Genomic DNA, 17,557 nt, shown 5'->3' on the forward strand with positions numbered 1-17,557 from the left:
ACAGATACCAACATACCTAGTCCCCCTGAGTCTGGTAGAACAAACCCTCAGATCAGCCACAACCACCAGAGTGCAAGCGTTACAAGCCCATCTGGCATACAGTCTTGGCAGCGCAATACCCATTCACGTCAACCCCAGGAGCCTAGAGATAGGATTCCTCCTCAACCTCCCAGTGATAGAAGAACAGAATGTATATATGCTGAATTCTGTGCTAAACTTTGGATTTTGGCAAGACAACACACGTCCACCTCAAGACTCCACCAACTCTCGCATATCACAGCGATGACCCCTCACTCTACCTTAGCCCCAACCTCGACCTCTGCACCCAAACTAAGGACATCCACTGGGTGTGTCCTGGTAATCCATTCATGCGAGATGTGACGAATTACCACCGCGGTCTGAGAACTGTCTGGTTAAAGACGAGGACACGGAAACGAGTGGAGCGGGCAGGGAGTCAATGCCTTGTTAGCACACTGGCTAATGAAGCCTTAATGACATATGACCGCCATGACACAGCCACTAAAGTGACCTCACTCAACCAGACAATGTTCTTGACAGTCCCACAGGGAGCCACTGTGCATTTTGGTGACATCGTCCTCCATCATCTCAACCCCGACAGGCACGAGTCAGATCGAGATCATGGACGCCTTTAAAAGGACAATCTTACTATTGATGATACCCTCCAACAGCAACTGAAGGTACCAAATTGGTAAAGTTCAGTATCAAGCCATCTGGACTCACCACCACCTACTCCTTTACCAGGGCGACACCCTACCAAGAACACCCCACTAACTGGATTGTCCAAGGGTTTCTCCTTAGTGGTTGGGTCACCACAGCAGTTCTGGCACATATTATGTATATTAAGCATAAATGACCAACACTTATGCTTAATAGCAATCATGGAAAGCACTTTGCAAAAGATCTATTATGACCCGTCTCCCTTGCGAGGTCTTGACGGTGTGCATAAGCTGCACAATGCAGTCAGAGATTGTACAGGAGTGACAGACGCTGCCAGATATTAATTATTTATTGGGACAAGGTGCGTACACCCTCCACACCTAAGCGGCTACACATTTTCCAAGGAATAGGGTTCTGGTTGGTGTTAACAAAAATAGTGTCGAGCCGATTAAGTCGATAGGGGTGAATACTCCTCTGGAAAATGATAACATGCAATACTTGTTGACATGAATTGATGTATTTTCTGAATATGCAAGGGTCAGATGTCTTAAACAAGTCCGGTGCAGAGTTTTATAATAAACAATTTCAACAACTAATGGATCGGCATAAAATCATGCATTTCACAACATCAAACAGGACAAAAGCAAGTGTAGTGGAGCTTTATCATTGATGATGATGGAGGTGACCAGGACAGTTGGGATGATGAAGGAAGAGGAGGAGGAGGAGGAGGAGGAGGAGGAGGAGATGGGGATGATGGAGGTGAACAACAATATAGAAGATATACATATACATCCTACCATTTGTACTCATTGTCATTAGTACTCTGGGTGTTGGATGATTTTCAGCCTACACAGGAGACCAGTTTGCACGCCAGATGACATATCATCAAATCAAGGCATTTCTAACACTTTCATAAGAAGTGTTGATTCTGTACCTGCACCTCTCCCTGACTCTACCTCCCTCATTCGAAATGGCCGCCATTTTCTCCAACTGGTTAGGGGAGTTTGTTTGCTGAATCTGCTGGTGTGTTTTGTCCTAGTTGATGATGTGTGTGGTAGCATAGGCAAGGTAAAGGAGAAAATAGTTGTGGTGTGAGGAGCAGTGATGGCTGGCATTAGGGGGATGACTCTGGGATGCCAGTGATCACTGTCTAGCCTCCTGGAGGTGTCGTGGGACCAACTAGACGAAACACTGGTGAAAGGAGGTTCCCACCTGATGACCCCAAAGACATGTTAGTTATCACTGCTCATTAGTCTGTGTAGCTGAATTAATAGTTATCATAGGGCTTAGGGAGTTATTCACTGAGTCTGGTCCAGTTTTTACAGCACAAGTTTCTTGTGTTTATCTTAAATTGATCTTTTCGTCATCTTCACTAATCACATTTTGCAGAGACCTCCAATCACATGACTGGATAAAGAAAACCTTTTTAAACCACAAGTCATATTGTTCCAGAGTGAGAGGGTATGGATGTAATCTCCAATCTTCATGACCTCTGGCCGCAATCACCCTCTTTATCTTTACAAACAGTGAGAAAAATAAAATTGTCTGACGGGCGAATGTAGCGTTCATACCTGGCCTGGCATCAGTCACAAGCCATTAAAAAGGACATGCAGACTTATGGACCCACAATCCACACTTTGTGACTCTTCCCACCATCAAACTATCAAATTGATAGGAAACAGAGACAAAGGACCCCGCTCCCCCAAACAGAACATGCTTTTAGCATGTCCGAACAACACAGAACCAGACCAAAAGGTCAAAGGGTCAGCTCCAGAGTATCAACCAATGGACTCCAGGCAATTGGAGAATATAGGCAAAATCTACAGTTTATAAACTTTGTCTAATGATATTTGATTGTTTCTTATATAGGACAGGGAACAACAAAAGGACTGATTATCACTAAGGTGTGAATCCTGGCCTCTCTGTGCCATGCATGAACACACAAACACACACCATCCTCCCTTCCTCTGCCCCTCTTTAGATAAGAGTCATAAACTACAACCCACATTCCAATCCTGGGTAGTGACCTGCAGAAATCTCTTCAGACACAGATCTAAGGAAGAATGTAAAATTAAATATCTAGCTGTTCTGTAACTCATGAGATGTTCCTATGTAATAGTTTAATCCCAAACTTCTATCCTATAGACATTTGTCTTAAAATCTACATGTTACATTTCAATGTCCTTCATGTGACGATACTGTCAGCATCCTTCACACAAGGTAACACACTACATGACATCCAGAATGTCCACATTATTGTTAGTCAAAGAACTGCTGTTTAATCCAAATTTATAGACTATTTGGACCACTTTGGAAATGTGTATATTGTTGTTTGATCAGTTAACCACTTGTATGATTAATTCCAGGTTTGAAGGATGTAATATGAAAACAGTTGTATTACTCCTGTCATTATTAGTGCCATTAGGTTTATGTTATTTCATTTAATGTTTTGTGGTCATGGTGGAAGACGGATGTGTGAGTTTGAGAACTAAAGAGGAAGAATTAAATTAATTATTCAAAAGCTGGAAACACAGGAGAAGCTGGGTGACACCCCTGAAACATGTGCCAGCCCCGAGGGGATAAAACAGTCGTGAACAATTCACACATGGTTAAAAACTCAAAAGCTCAGAAGGGCAGAAGCTAGAAACGAAGCCAAAAGCTGGAGGCTGAAAAGCTGAAGCTAGAAAAACAATGCAGAAACTAAAAGCTGAGAACTTTGCTCAAAGCTCAGAGTCCCGGCTCAAAGCCCAGCTACAATGTGTGTCATTTGTTTGGAGCAGTGTGGAAGAACCGAGGGTTTAAGAAAACTGATGGTTCTCCAATACAACATCATGCTCAGATCATGAAACTTTTGCATGCTATGATGAGACCAAAGGAAATAGTGATAGCAAAATGTGCAGCACATAAATTGGACACATCCAGAGTCAATCAGGGTAATAAAGCAGCTGATGATGCTGCAAAAGCAGTGATGGGCGCGGATAAATTGGGTAAAGTCCTTTTAGTCACACATGAAGTCGACTTAGACAAAATTACACTTGTTGATGTGATTCTGATGCAGGAAGCAGTTTCAGAAATGGACAAACAGCTGTGAGTGGATCGTGATGCCATTCAGGATTCTACTGGTCTTTGGAGAAACCATGAAGTATTAATCATAGCGCTTCCAGACCTGCTAGGATTAATGATCCAAGAGGCACATGGGTTGGCCCATGTTGCAAGGGGGGGATTAGGAGAAAGATCATTAAAGAAGTACGGATTTTGGGCACCATATCTTTTAGAACAGATTGATCATGTCATAGGTAGATGTATTTTTTGTCGGAAAGGTGTGACAGTTAAATCCCAACGCCAAGGGGCCTAATGTGAAATTTGGTAATTGATTTTGTTGACATGATAAAACCAGTTGAAGGAAAAAAGGTATATGCTGGTTGTTGACGCTCAGTCACTGACAAGTTTTGTGTAGGGAGGTCATTTGCAGATGGGGACTCCGATTAAATTTCATCAGATAATGAAAAAGTTTGTTGATAAAACAGTAAAATTAATTTTACAAAAATTGGGAATCAAACAGCGCCTTGGAGCAGTTTATCACCCACAAAAAGCTAAGGAATTTGTGAAAAAACGAATGTTTTCTATGTTGCAAAGGATACTGGTCTGTTTTCTCTCTCTCAGAACATATCAGAAATATCACTGAAGTGCCTGGTCGTTCGGGGTCCCAGATGTCCTGAGGAGATTCTGACATCTAATATGAAGATCAAACAAGGACTGAAGGGCCCTGAACCTGGACACTGAATTGACAATGAAGAGTCGACGCTGCATAAGAAGTGTAGTGTGACCAATATGTACATTTTACTGTATGTATTGAATGTATGTGGATGTATTGGAATCTCAGATGTTTTCTTTTCGGCATCTAGGGAGATCAGTGTTAGGCAGGGAAAGGTCCAGCGGTGGATCCGATGGGTTCACCAGTCTAAAGTTGGATGTTATTTTGATTTGATTTGTGTGGGGTTTCATATGCATCTACCCATAGTATTCTTTTTTTAATTGGTCTGGAGTACTATGAAGTGGTTGCCTAGGGCAGAGGGACCGTGACAGAAACTCAAGAACCCACCCCGTCGATCCTCAGTGTCTGTGTGCGAGCAATCGCAGAGTCATTCTACAGTTGGGTCAAGGTCTTTTGTCCGCTTTCATCGCTTTGTGTGAAAAATTGTAAAGTAAGGTGTGACAATTCAGCATGGCAAAAGAATTACACTTGGATTTTTTCACAATCTTTGTCAGTCTGACGTGGTTCCAACCGAATTAGAGAAATATGTAGAGGAATTGAACCGTATTTCACCCGCTTCTGCGGTAGACGATAGCATAGCCAGCATACCTCAAAATTCCCCCGAATCGGATCCTTTTGCCGAAATCCAACAAATCTGCTATACAGAAAATGATTTCAAAAATATAGAAAATGCTCTCAAACTAGTCAAACAAATACCATCACCCAACCCCTCCCAGCAACACAGGTTTGACCCTCAGGCCTGTTTCACAGCCAATGTGCCGCAAGCTCCCTCTTCTCAAACCCTGCCGATAGAGACCTATAATGAACCCATCTCCCCTGCCTCGCACGCTGCTCATACAAGCGTGTGTGAATCAAACCCCACTCATCAGAGCAGGGGAAATTCAGGACGGGAGGCCAAGCCATGTAGAACACTATCCCGCGACCGTTTCAACAATCTAGAAATAAGACAAGTTTTTAATGTACCATCTCCTAGAAACATGCCTGATCTAGCTAAATTTTGTGATCCGATAAAAAGATGCCTGGAATGTAAAAAAAAAAATACTGTGTTGCTATTGGTAATGGTATTGATCGTCATGACTGTATGAAGCCTAAATGTAAAATCTGTGGTGAGAAATTGCCCGGCGTCGATGATCATCAGTGCTACATTCAGAGTGTCCTGCCTGCTACGCAACACAGTGAGAAATTTATTTTCTACAACTTTGAAACATTTGTCAACCAGGACGGCACCCACGTCCCTTTTTTGGACTTTGTCCTACATTTCAAAAGACTTTTACCGAGGAACTAAGTTCATAGCCCACAACGCCAAAGGTTTGACAGCTACCTGGTTCTTAGCAGCATGCTAGAGCTGGGTTTAGAACCCTCTCTCATCATGCAAGGACGTAAAATTCTCTGCTTCACAAATACCGATTATGAATTAAAAATTTATCGACTGTTTCTTCACCATGCCTCTCAGCACCATGCCCAAAGCGCTAGGTTTCAGCAATCAAACCAAGGGCTACTTCCCTCACGGGTTCAGCTCCAAGGAGCGCTTAAAGTACAATGGACCATATCCGCCTGAGAGTGATTATGGCATAGAAAGAATGACAGCGCAGCGGTGGGAAGAGTTCCGAGGCTGGTACAGTAACGCCAGGCACGGTGTCTTTAACTTTGAGAGGGAAGCTCGGTACTATTGTAAAAAGGACGTCCATATACTCGCCGAAGGCTATGTCTGTTTCTCAACGACACAGGCGTGGAGCCTTTCAGCTGCATAACCATCGCATCGGCCTACATGAAGGTCTTTCTCATTAATTTCCTGCCTCCTAAAACCCTAGCCATACCCTCGCCCGATGACTACAGAAGACAGTGTAAATCATACTCCAACGCCTCCATCCAATGGTTAGAGTGGGTAGCACACAGCCAAAATATCTTTATCCAGCATGCCTTAAACAGGGGAGAAAAACAGATTGGCCCATACTTTGCAGACAGCTACGTCAAAATCAACAGTGAAAAGTACGCTTAGGAGTTTCTGGGGTGCTTTTACCACGGTTGTCCGACGTGTTTTCATCCTTTGACGGGGAAATTACAAAGGCTAAAGTGTGTTTCCGGCGTCTGCACAGTCATTGCTGTTGCTGCTCCCACTTTGTGGAACGCCTTACCTCTCCACATTAGACAAGCGCCCTCACTGTCCATTTTTGAAACCCATCTAAAAACCTACTTTTATTCCTTGGCTTTTGATCCAGCATGAGACGGCATTTGTTTTATTGCTTTTACCGTTTTTTTTATTTTTTTTTTTTTATTTGCTATTTCATCGTTTATGTTTGTTTTTCTGTTATCACTGCATGTACAGCACTTTGTATCAGCTTTGGCTGTATTTAAAAGTGCTCTATAAATAAAAGTTGAGTTGAGTTGAGTCGAGTCGTGAGAGAACACAAGTGGACGGAGATCAAAAAAATCCCACCCCGGGGTGAAAACGTTTCTCAAGGACTTTGAGGCTCCTGAACCTCTCTCCCCTCGTCATGCTCTTTACGGAGGCAGGATGAGCGCCGTGAGACTGAGGTACACGGCAGCGCCTAACGAAACCGTATGGTACGTGGACGTCACTTCTCTGTACCCGTATGTCAACTGTAGCTTTTCTTACCCACTAGGTCACCCTACCATCATCCACAAAGACTTTGACAAACCTCAAAACTACTTTAGGTTCATCAGGGCCGTTGTCTATCCTCCGCGCAGGCTCTTTCCCCCACATTCTACATTATAGAATCTCTGGGGGTAAATTGGTCTTCACCCTCTGCCGCACCTGCGCCGAAATCAACAATCAGCAGGTTCCGTGCAGACACGACGAGGAGGCCAGAGCATTGACAGGCGTCTGGGTGACCGTTGAGTTTAACAAGGTTCTCGAGCTGGGGTGAGTCGCCAAGAGCACCGAAGTGTGGCACTTTGACGGACATAGTGACTCCATTTTTGTCAAGTACATGCACACCTTTCTGAAAGGTAAGTAGGAAGCTTCGGGCTACCCGCCCGAGGCCTCCGATCAGGAAAGCAGGGAAAAGTACATCGAGGATTATCGGATCAATCAGGGCATTCAGCTAGACGCCAACAAAATCGAGGTGACCCCGGCCAGGAGACAGGTATTTAAACTGTGTCTCAACAGCTTCTGGGGTAAGTTTGCGCATAAAACTAATTTGACGCAAACTAGGCTCGTCAGCGATTCTGGAGAGTTTTTCCGCTTTCTGTTTTCTGGAACGGTTGGCCCTCTCCAACCCTCATCCATCTTATGGGGTTATTTGACCAATTATGGAATGCAAGCTATCTATAGCTATTCTTTCTAAATATATAAAAACCTATCACCAGAGGTTCCTGCTTCAGATTTGAGGTTACATCATGCACAAAGAACTGTATTGATTATTCCTGTCTCCTTGGCCAAGCTTCAATAAACATCTTCAGCATTAGATATCCCAGCACTCTTTCAGCACCTACCATAAGAGTTCCCTTAAAAGTAATATTTGGCCAGACCCTGGGATATTGGAGCACGATAACCCCCACTTCATATGGCTCGTTCAGAACGATCAGCTTAGCTAATTTTGGATATACCTGTACTGAGGCATTACTTGGCAGTGTGACATAAAAAGCGTTCTCCATTGTTCTGACACGAGTATGAAACGCTTCAAAAGTGATCGCATGAGCAGGCTGCATACACCTTTATTGCATGTCTGTTGAAGTGCTCCACTACAATCCCCTTTGTCTTGTTTGTTGAAAAATGCATACTTTTATTTCAATCCATTAGTTGTTGAAATTGTTTATTATAAAACTGTGCCTGTGGTCATGTATGTAACAAGACTTGAGATAAATTCTTCTGAAAGTTTTGAATAAAGGTCAGGTTGCCTTCAGAGTACCACAAGGTGCAATGGTTATAGTCTGTTGTCATGGATATGTCAATTCATAACTGGTGTAGAAGAGCCTCGATATAGAGTTAAAGGTCACTTCAAGATTTGAGGTTAGTCTGAAAATAGATCAACACAACCCCTCCTCCCTTAGTTGCTCCAGCAGCATTTACATTAGTGTAATCAGGTGGAAAAGCTTCATTAAGAGGGAAGATAATGTTTGGTTTAACACATTTCATTGACCAATCATATCCAGCTTATTGTTTAGAAACGAGTAGAATCAGTAATGCTTTAGTAGACAGTGATCCGATGTTTAGGAAACCAAATTTGAGGCTGGAGTTGTCAGTAGAAGGCTGAGCAGTAAGGCTGGTAGATGAGGTATTAATACCTCCTGAGCCACAGCCAGCCATAAAGGTGTCTTTCATTCCAGTCTCATAAATCTGAAGTTACTTTTGAAGACTTGGACAGTTTTTATGGCCTCCATCAATTCACAAACGGTTTACAGAGAAGAGCAACATTTCAGACCTTCCTCAGAACAAACAGCACACAACTGACTCACTTCTCTTTATAGTCCAACTCACCTGTCACAGGTGTGGTTCCAAATTAGCAATTACCAAATGAGACACCTGAAGCGCTTCCTGTTTCTTCCATATATGGTCACTACAGAGCTCTTAGAAAGAAGAAATCGAAAATAGTTTCTTTGAACACTGTCTTCTGATTTGCATTTATAAATAAAACACAAGTCCTGATGATGAACTTGATTTATGGCACTAAAAGGAGAAAGAGAAATAAAATTGATGACCTCAGTGAACTCAATGTGTGTACTGAAACACTGCTCAATTTAAGACTGAGTTTGTCTGTCACCTTCCATGTTAGTTCATAAACTTCCTCAATTACTATAATATACAATATGGTTGGTTTGGTTTTATTTCGTTATAAGAAGTTTACACTTCCACACCCTTGTCTGAACACACACAAGACAGAGACCAAAACCCATAGGTAACAAAAATAAAATGTGATTCCACAGATCAAACAGAGACTATAGAATGGAGACTATTCAACTAAATGAAATTACATAAAACACTAAACTGTAAAAACCATGAAAGACAAACTAGCGATGTCTTTAAATAAATGTGTAGGTGATTCAGGTAAGCACACAGACTAGACTCTCTATTTTTTATTCTTTATCCAAAAATGACATTGATATGAGTGAAAGCTTCTCAGGTGTTTTCTTTAGCAGTAACTTGTAGAACTTGTTGTTTCTATGTTTTTGTTCTAATATATGACATTGATTTATAGTGTGTATTCTCTAACTCTGTTTGACAGTGAGGTGGATCACGAGATGGCTCTGATAACTTCAAAGTGAAGGCAGGTGGAGCTACAGGTGACACAGATGACAGCCTGATTACTGAGGGATGTGATCATCCAATAGGAAGCTTTGTAAGTGTTTGGCAAGTCTGTATATAAAGTTGTTTGTGGCATCACTTCAGTTTGAGCTGATGTAGGTGTTATGCTGGACTGTAGTTTAGTTTCATGCTGGTTGACTAAAGGCGACACTATAGAAAGTCATGTTTCTGTGTCGTCCTCCTTTCACTTTGTTCAAAGTTTCAAACACAAATCTTTAGTTGCTGCTTCATTGATTCACTGAACAAAGAACAAAAGTCTGAGTTCAACATGCTGCTGAGTAGCTGAGCAGCTGAGTTCTAGGATTTTTCTCCAGTGGGGAGAAACTAAAAATGATGCATGACTAGAGCTGTCTTTTTTTTATTTTTTTATCACCTCACTTTGGAAGCTATTTATTATCATATTGAGTTGCATCAAATTAAAACACCTGTTCCAGATTGGCCCGATCACTCAGCTCAACCCTTGAGTTACTTTTTTAGAATTTGAATATGGTGCATGTGACTTCTGCATTACTTGAAGTCTCTGGACTTGGTTGAATAAAATTCCTGCACTTTTTTGATGTCACTTTTTTAAAGCCCTGTATCTGACCACTTTTATAACCTGACATGCTTGAACAGTGAAATGTATCTGGGTTTCATCTTCAGAAAAAGATGAGTTAATGTCAATTGGACAAAAACTGATTCTGACAATCTACTGGTGTCAGGGGCCATAATGGAAGCACATACTGATAACTGTTACTTGCTGTGCAACAAGTGGAAGGTTCCTTTCACATCTGCATCAACAAGGTCATACAAATTTTTGTTTATAAAATTTTATATTTTTAAAAAGGTGCTTTTTTAAAGTCCTGTGAGTTCAGCCAGTGAGGGGCCAGAGTTTGATTTTAAACTAACCTCTACCCATCAGTGAGGTTGGCAGGCTCTGACTTTATCCTCAACAGCTGCAGACCTTTTCCTCATGTGCTTCTGTTATTCAGAGCACATGCTTGGCTTGTTTGAAACATGACATTAGATCCCAACACTCCTTTTGTTCTGCTTACAGAGTTGGCAGACTTTGAACAAGTTTACTTTAGCACCAGTAGATATGACACTCTTAATTTTTTTGACAGGCACTCACGTCACTGTCCTTGTGTGTCATGTTGTGGAGGAGTCTGCTATGGGACATGCATTTCATTTTGTTTTTCATACAGTCAATATGAGATCATATTGTGACATCTCATTACCAGTTTTATTATCCATCTGCCATCACTGTAGACAAACAAAAAAAATTCTATACACAACCTCAAATGAACACCCGGCAGACAATTAATCCACAAGGAAGAAATAACCAATTTAATAATTTTTAATTAATCAAAAGCATTGAGGTGAATGAGGGATCCCTTCAGTCTGGGCACTCTATCTGGCTGCTGGCATCAGTCACATCTGCTCTCAAAAGCACAAACACAGATATTGCCTTTCTTATGCTAAAACTTGTATATTGCAATCAAGTACAAATGTATTGACACTATTCATATAACTGTCCGAATTCACACACTCAATGTGCTACATGTTGGCCAAATTCTTAGTGATTAACACTTAATTCATGACCGGAATTTGTGGAGGCATGAACAATGTCCACCTGCTGCAGGACACTGAAGTCTCTACTGGGTGTCATGGAGCTTCTTCTACAGGTGCACTGCCCTCTGTTCTGCCGCCTTCTTAAGCCAAGGCTTTTGTGGTACAGCTTCCTCTCTTGACACTGCTGCATCCAGCTTATGACTTTGTTTGCTCTTTAATTGTTGTTTTTGTTTTTTTTGTTTTTTTTGTTTTGTTTTTTTGTGTGTGTGTGAACATTGTGTGCTGTGCCAATTAACTCTCCCAATACAGCTGTGATGCATCCCCAAATTAGTGAAGACACACCAGTATGAGGTTTCCCCAATCAGTGGCTGGCAATCTGATTGGACTGGACTGAGGATGTTCTATAAGGCCAGAAGATCTGGCACAGTGGGGCCCTTTTTTTTCCTCAGGTGGCAACAGAGTGGTCTGCCTGTGAGGAGCAGTCCAGCCAGTGAGAGCGACTGAGTATACGGAGGGACTACGCATAGCCTGTTTCGAACAGCACCATCAGGCCGGAGTGGAGAAACAGCCAGCTGATCGGAGAGAGAGTGGTCTGCAGACGGGTGGACTTGCTATGCTCAAAACTGGTTGACACCAGTTTCACTGCGGACTCAAGAGATGGTCCCAACTTGGCCACGCACTCAAGACCTCCTCCCCAAGGATGTACGGAGCTGTGATTGGCCAGTGCATATAGGAGTAGTACCAAGGACTGTGCGCTGATGCCCCCTGTTGGTTATCCCCACACTAGACAATTTTTAATTCCCTTTTTTCTAGTTTTCTAAGGATGGCCCTCTTTTTTTGAAAATAAATTGTACAGTGACTTTACATATTTGTGGTCTGTGTATTCTTGTGATCCAGAGATTTTAAATAACCTTTTGTGACACAAGCATACTGCAAATAGAAAACGATGAACATCACAATCATAAAATAATGGAAGCGAGAACTGATTTGAAAGCGCATACTTAAATTTTTGGTACATATTGTTGAAGAAAACTCACTCAAACTCTTTAGTTTGAAGTTTGCTGTAGAGAAGTAAGTTTAATGGTACCCCAGGATACGGTGAGCCAACTGACACAGAGCGGGTCTGAGGCAGACTGACCCAGAGTGTAGGGCACGGGGACAGTTATACAGTTCAAGACAATGGGATGGACATCTGTATTTGCATATACCTGGGGTTACAGACATTTGGTCAGACAGGAAAGGAAGTTACAACAAAAAGTAATGTTTATCAAGAGGTCTTGTAGTGTAGCCCCTAGGTTTAAGTTATCAGGGGGTAGAAGGGGCTCTTAGGCTGGATCAGCATATGCACAGGTAAGATTGTTAAGACGATAAAGCGTTGATGATGTAAGGGGGAAGAAGGGGGTTTCTCCTTGATGAAAGGATCAAGGGGCCAACTCAGTAGGGTTATGGGGTTGTTCATAGGTGTCAGCAAGTCTACACTAAAGGATGTGTATTTTCTTCCTCAATCCACTTTCCACTGAATCCACTGAATGTATAACATTCAGTCCCGATGATAGCACAGGTTCCCCCTTGTGAGGCAAGGAGGTAATCTAGTGTGGCACGATTTTGTAAAGTCATTCGTATGGCAGTCACTACTTTTGTGAGTAGGGACATGCCTCTTGCAGTAGAGTTTGTAAGATCTTCAACAGCATGAGAGAGGTCTCTTATTTTGTCAGTGATGCCATAACTCTGTAGCTTGGAATGAGGGCTCCAAAAGGTCTTGTCCATGTGGTGTGTTTGTGTGTGTGTGTGTGTGTGTGTGTGTGTATAGGTCTCTTTTAACAAGGTGAACTTCAGGTTGCGCATTAAGTACTCTCATGTTTGGTATCACATGACCCAAACCACATACACCAGACCAATCTTTTGGTAAATACTCGTAGGCCTTCATGCCACAAATCCAGTACACACCTTTTTGGTAGTGGTATGGAGCAGTATTGGATCATGTTAACAAAGTGTCCATATATTCATTAGAGAAATTAGATGATGGGTGTTGTCTTGGTGGAACAATTAGTTCTTCTGATGACGTGTATATGGTGTTGCATTTAGAAGTTCCAAGGGGAATGTGTCCTTTACCTTTGACACACCATTTTAGGGTGTTTGGGACTTTCATGAGGGTCAGGGGGTTAGGAGTGTTGCAGGAATAACAGTTGGGGTAAAGTTGGTTGCAGGATAACTGTCTGATTTGGGTAGGGTTGGGACAGGCACAGTGTTCATAGGTGGAGTTGTAGTGTAAGATGTGGCGAGTGTCACAGGAGGTGATGGGTGAAGCCATAGATGGGAGTCCTTCAGTCGTACTGTGTAGGATGAATCCACACACGTAACAGTTATTAGGATTTGGGCTATTGTCGGCTACCAATTTTGCCAATTGGAGATACGTGTTTGTCGGGGACTATGGCAAAAACGATATTTTTTTAACTTGAAATTTTATGACTTTTCCTAGATTGGCACCAGCAGTAGAAAAAGTGAAATGTTGCTTTTATTCACATTTCCATGTAAGCTGTACAAAAAAAGGTACAAAGGTGGTCTTCGGGTCAAAATGACCCGTGAGGCAAAAAGAGTTGAAATCAAGATCAGTTATTTACACACCACAAAATGTTACAATGTTTTAGTTGTGTCTCAGATCAATCAGTAGCAGAAGTAAACAAGACAAATCAGGTGGTCTTCTCGCGGACTGCTGTGCCTTTGATCAGTCTCAGATCAATTAGTAGTAAACGTGAACAAGACAGTAGCAGACGTAAACAACACAAAGGCGTTCTCGCAGACCGCAGAGCTCTTTTTCTGTGGATTTCCAGAGGTTATAAAGGTGCTGCAGATGACAGGACCCCGAATTCTGTCTGTGCTGAAGCCATGAGTGTGCGTTATAACGTTGAAGAGGCTCTAGAGCGGATTTTTTCAGATGTCCAGCAAGATAACTCTGATTCAGAAGAGGAAGTGGAGGATGTATCAGAAGAAGATGGGGAGGAATACAACCCAGAGCATGATGAATCATCTTCAGAAGAAAACCCTGAAGCTGAAAGAGACTTTCCTTTCAAAAAATGGCAAAATAACATGGTCCTCAGCAGCATATGACCAACACGGCAGGCATGCAGAACAAAACGTCATAAAGATGACCCCAGGACCCACAAGGTATGCCGTTTCTCATGCCCATGACATTGTCTCTACATTCTACCTGTTTATCACACCAGCAATAGAAAAAATAATCCTGGAGATGACAAATCTGGAGGGTTTTTGCAAATATGGAGACAGCTGGAAAAAGATGGATGAGACTGACCTGCAGGCCTACTTAGGGCTGCTAATCTTAGCCGGTGTATACAGATCCCGAGGTGAGGCTGCAGCTAGTCTATGGGATGCAGAGAGTGGAAGGCCAATTTTCCGAGCCACAATGCCACTCACACTCTTTCACACCTACTCAAGACTGCTACGATTTGATGACCGTGAGTCAAGACCAGCAAGACGTGTGACAGACAAACTTGCAGCCATAAGAGAGGTCTGGGACAAGTGGGTGGAGCGGCTGCCCTACCTCTACAATCCAGGGCCTGACGTAACAGTGGATGAGCAACTGGTTCCATTTAGAGGTAATCTATTTTCATATTTGTAATAAAAGTGATTTTCACTATTGATTTGTTTGACTGTTTTCTGTGACACTGATACTAATCACTGATGCTAATGTCTTCTGTCCAAAGGTCGTTGTCCTTTCCGGCAGTATATGCCCAGCAAGCCAGCAAAATATGGGATCAAGTCATGGGTGGCTTGCGATGCCAAATCAAGCTATGCTTGGAAAATGCAAGTCTATACCGGGAAGCCGACCAGTGGATGCCCAGAGAAGAACCAGGGGATGCGAGTTGTGCTTGATGTGACAGAGGGACTGAGGGGTCACAATGTGACATGTGACAATTTCTTCACCTCTTATGAACTCGGACAGCAGCTCCTGAAGAGGAAGATCACCATGGTCGGTACAGTTCGAAAGAACAAGCCTGAGCTCCCACCTGCACTGCTTGCGTCAAAGGAGAGAGAGGTCTTCTCATCAAAGTTTGCCTTCACGCCCACCACCACTCTAGTTTCATACCTCCCAAAGAAAAACAAGAATGTAGTTCTTCTGAGCACACTGCACACAGACGGTGACATTAGCGATCGTGAGGACAGGAAGCCAGTCATCATCCTAGACTACAACCACAACAAAGGAGGCGTGGACAACCTAGATAAGGTGATTGGAACATACAGCTGCAGAAGGATGACTGCCCGCTGGCCCCTGGTCATCTTCCACAACATCATTGATGTTTCCTCCTACAATGCCTTTGTGATTTGGAGAGAGATCAACCCGACCTGGATGTCTCGTAAGCAGAACAAGAGGAGGGTGTTCCTGGAGCAGCTAGGAAAGGCACTTGTAATTCCACTCATTGAAAGAAGGAAGCATGTCCCCCGCACAGAAGCCTCAGCAGCAGTTGTGAAAGATATTCAGAGTGCAGGAGCTCCTGATCAACCTGAGGATCCAGCTACCACAGCCACTTCCCCAGCTAGGGCAAGTAAGAGGAAGAGATGTCAGTTCTGCCCTCAAAAGAAGGACTGTAAAACACATACTGTGTGCTGCAGGTGTAAGAAATATATCTGCAAAGGCTGTGCACTTGCATACTGCCCTACATGTGCTAATTAGTTGAATGGGTTGTTATTTTTCATATTTTTGTATTGTACATTGTCTTAAATTGTTCACTGGAAAAAAAGAGAAACTGTCATTGGGATGAATAAAAATGCATTCAAAACTCCTTTTTTGCACATTTTTTTCTTTTCTTAAGCTATAGAAATACAAGTGAAGAGGGAAAACTCAGGTATTCACACATTTTGTGGTGAATGACAAATTGTTTCTTCAAGCAAGATGAAATTTGTTGTTCAATTTTTGCAATTCAATTAAGCTGCTTATATTGGGGGTTTAGTGAAGACGGGTCATTTTGACCCGGAGGACACAGGGTGTATACAGAAAATGAGGACAACAGGAGGGTTAACTGATTGCTTTGTTTTTGTTTTGTTAGTTTGATGCAGCAATGAACACATTGTATGATCTATCACGCTTAAGAAAACAAAAGACGAGTCATTAATTGTCTAAAAAGCTCTACTTCAAAGTAAGAGTACTTCATAAAGCTGTAGTAGAGTCAAAGGTACACTGTTTTTTCGTAAATGTCAGAAGTTTCTGAAACAAGGTAAAGATACTGGAAAATATACTCAAGTACAGTACTGAAATACATGTACTTTGTTACTGTCCACCACTATGTGGGACCATGACTCTGAGTAGGGGAGCTTAGGACATCAGATTTGTAAGTTGTAGTTCCAATTAGCTTACAAGGTAGAAGTTGGGTTTCTACTGGTTCAGGTCTGAAGGAAATATAAGTAACAGGTTTGTAAAATGAGTTGGTTGTATCAATGGGTGTGAACATAGTATGTCAATTTCCATGAAAGATTGGTTATAGTCAGGATTGGGGTGAGTGCACGTTGAGGGTTTTCACACAACTGTTACAGGTGAATTCCATTAACCATTTCCTAAGAATTTATAATCCCTGAAAAGTTTATCTGTGACCTATCACTGTGCCTGTGTCACAGAGTCAGAGGGAGAGGCTAAATATAAGTTATCATAGGTGAATGTAACAGATATACAGCTAAACTGAAAATATGCTCTGTAGAGGTTAATTACAGGGCAAATTGAATCTTCTCCCTTCTTGAAAGGGATACTGTGTAGTCTTTGGAAATGAGGCATTACTTTGGTAATATCTGTGTTGGCTCATAAGTCCTAAACAAATTGGTGTCATTAGTGAAAGAGGTTAATTTTCAGCAAATCAAACGCTAACCATCACCGATATTGAGTATTAGCAAATCACACAGATAATCTAGTAAAGAAGTTTAACCAGAATTTTTAGTAATTGTATATCATGGTAAAATCAAACGGTTCTACCCATACTGTAAAAACATAACTACATGCAATTATTCTTAATCTAACCATTAAAAATTTAATTTAACACTTGTTGCTCTTTTTCAAGTAGCAACATGCAGGAATGCATCAGTCAATTTCACTTGCACTGGGTATAGTACTAATCTATTAAACAAGATCCAATATCACATTAGAGAAACAAGCTCTATTGCAAATCTCAGACAGATATACAAACTCCAATCCTGCGCGTATGCCTGGAGAGCATTGGTTATCTCTGACACGGTGTAGCCACTTTTTTTTTTTTTTTTAAATATAAACTCTTATGGATTCCCTC

The 17,557-nt window shown here is 42.1% G+C and overlaps 1 protein-coding gene across 1 annotated transcript; it reads left to right on the plus strand.

Annotated features, from left to right (window-relative positions):
• Positions 1–14,205: 14,205 nt before the first annotated feature.
• Positions 14,206–15,832, plus strand: LOC111228107 (piggyBac transposable element-derived protein 4-like; the record flags this gene model as incomplete). The annotated part of the gene is made up of 2 exons (XM_022753919.1): positions 14,206–14,884; positions 14,993–15,832. Coding segments are annotated over exons 1-2 (1,519 nt in total), but the record flags the coding sequence as incomplete, so codon positions are not given.
• Between the last annotated feature and the right edge of the window lie 1,725 nt (positions 15,833–17,557).

Source organism: Seriola dumerili, unplaced genomic scaffold, assembly GCF_002260705.1.
Source record: "Seriola dumerili isolate Sdu_G_001 unplaced genomic scaffold, Sdu_1.0 BDQW01000200.1, whole genome shotgun sequence".
Classification (NCBI taxonomy): domain Eukaryota; kingdom Metazoa; phylum Chordata; class Actinopteri; order Carangiformes; family Carangidae; genus Seriola; species Seriola dumerili.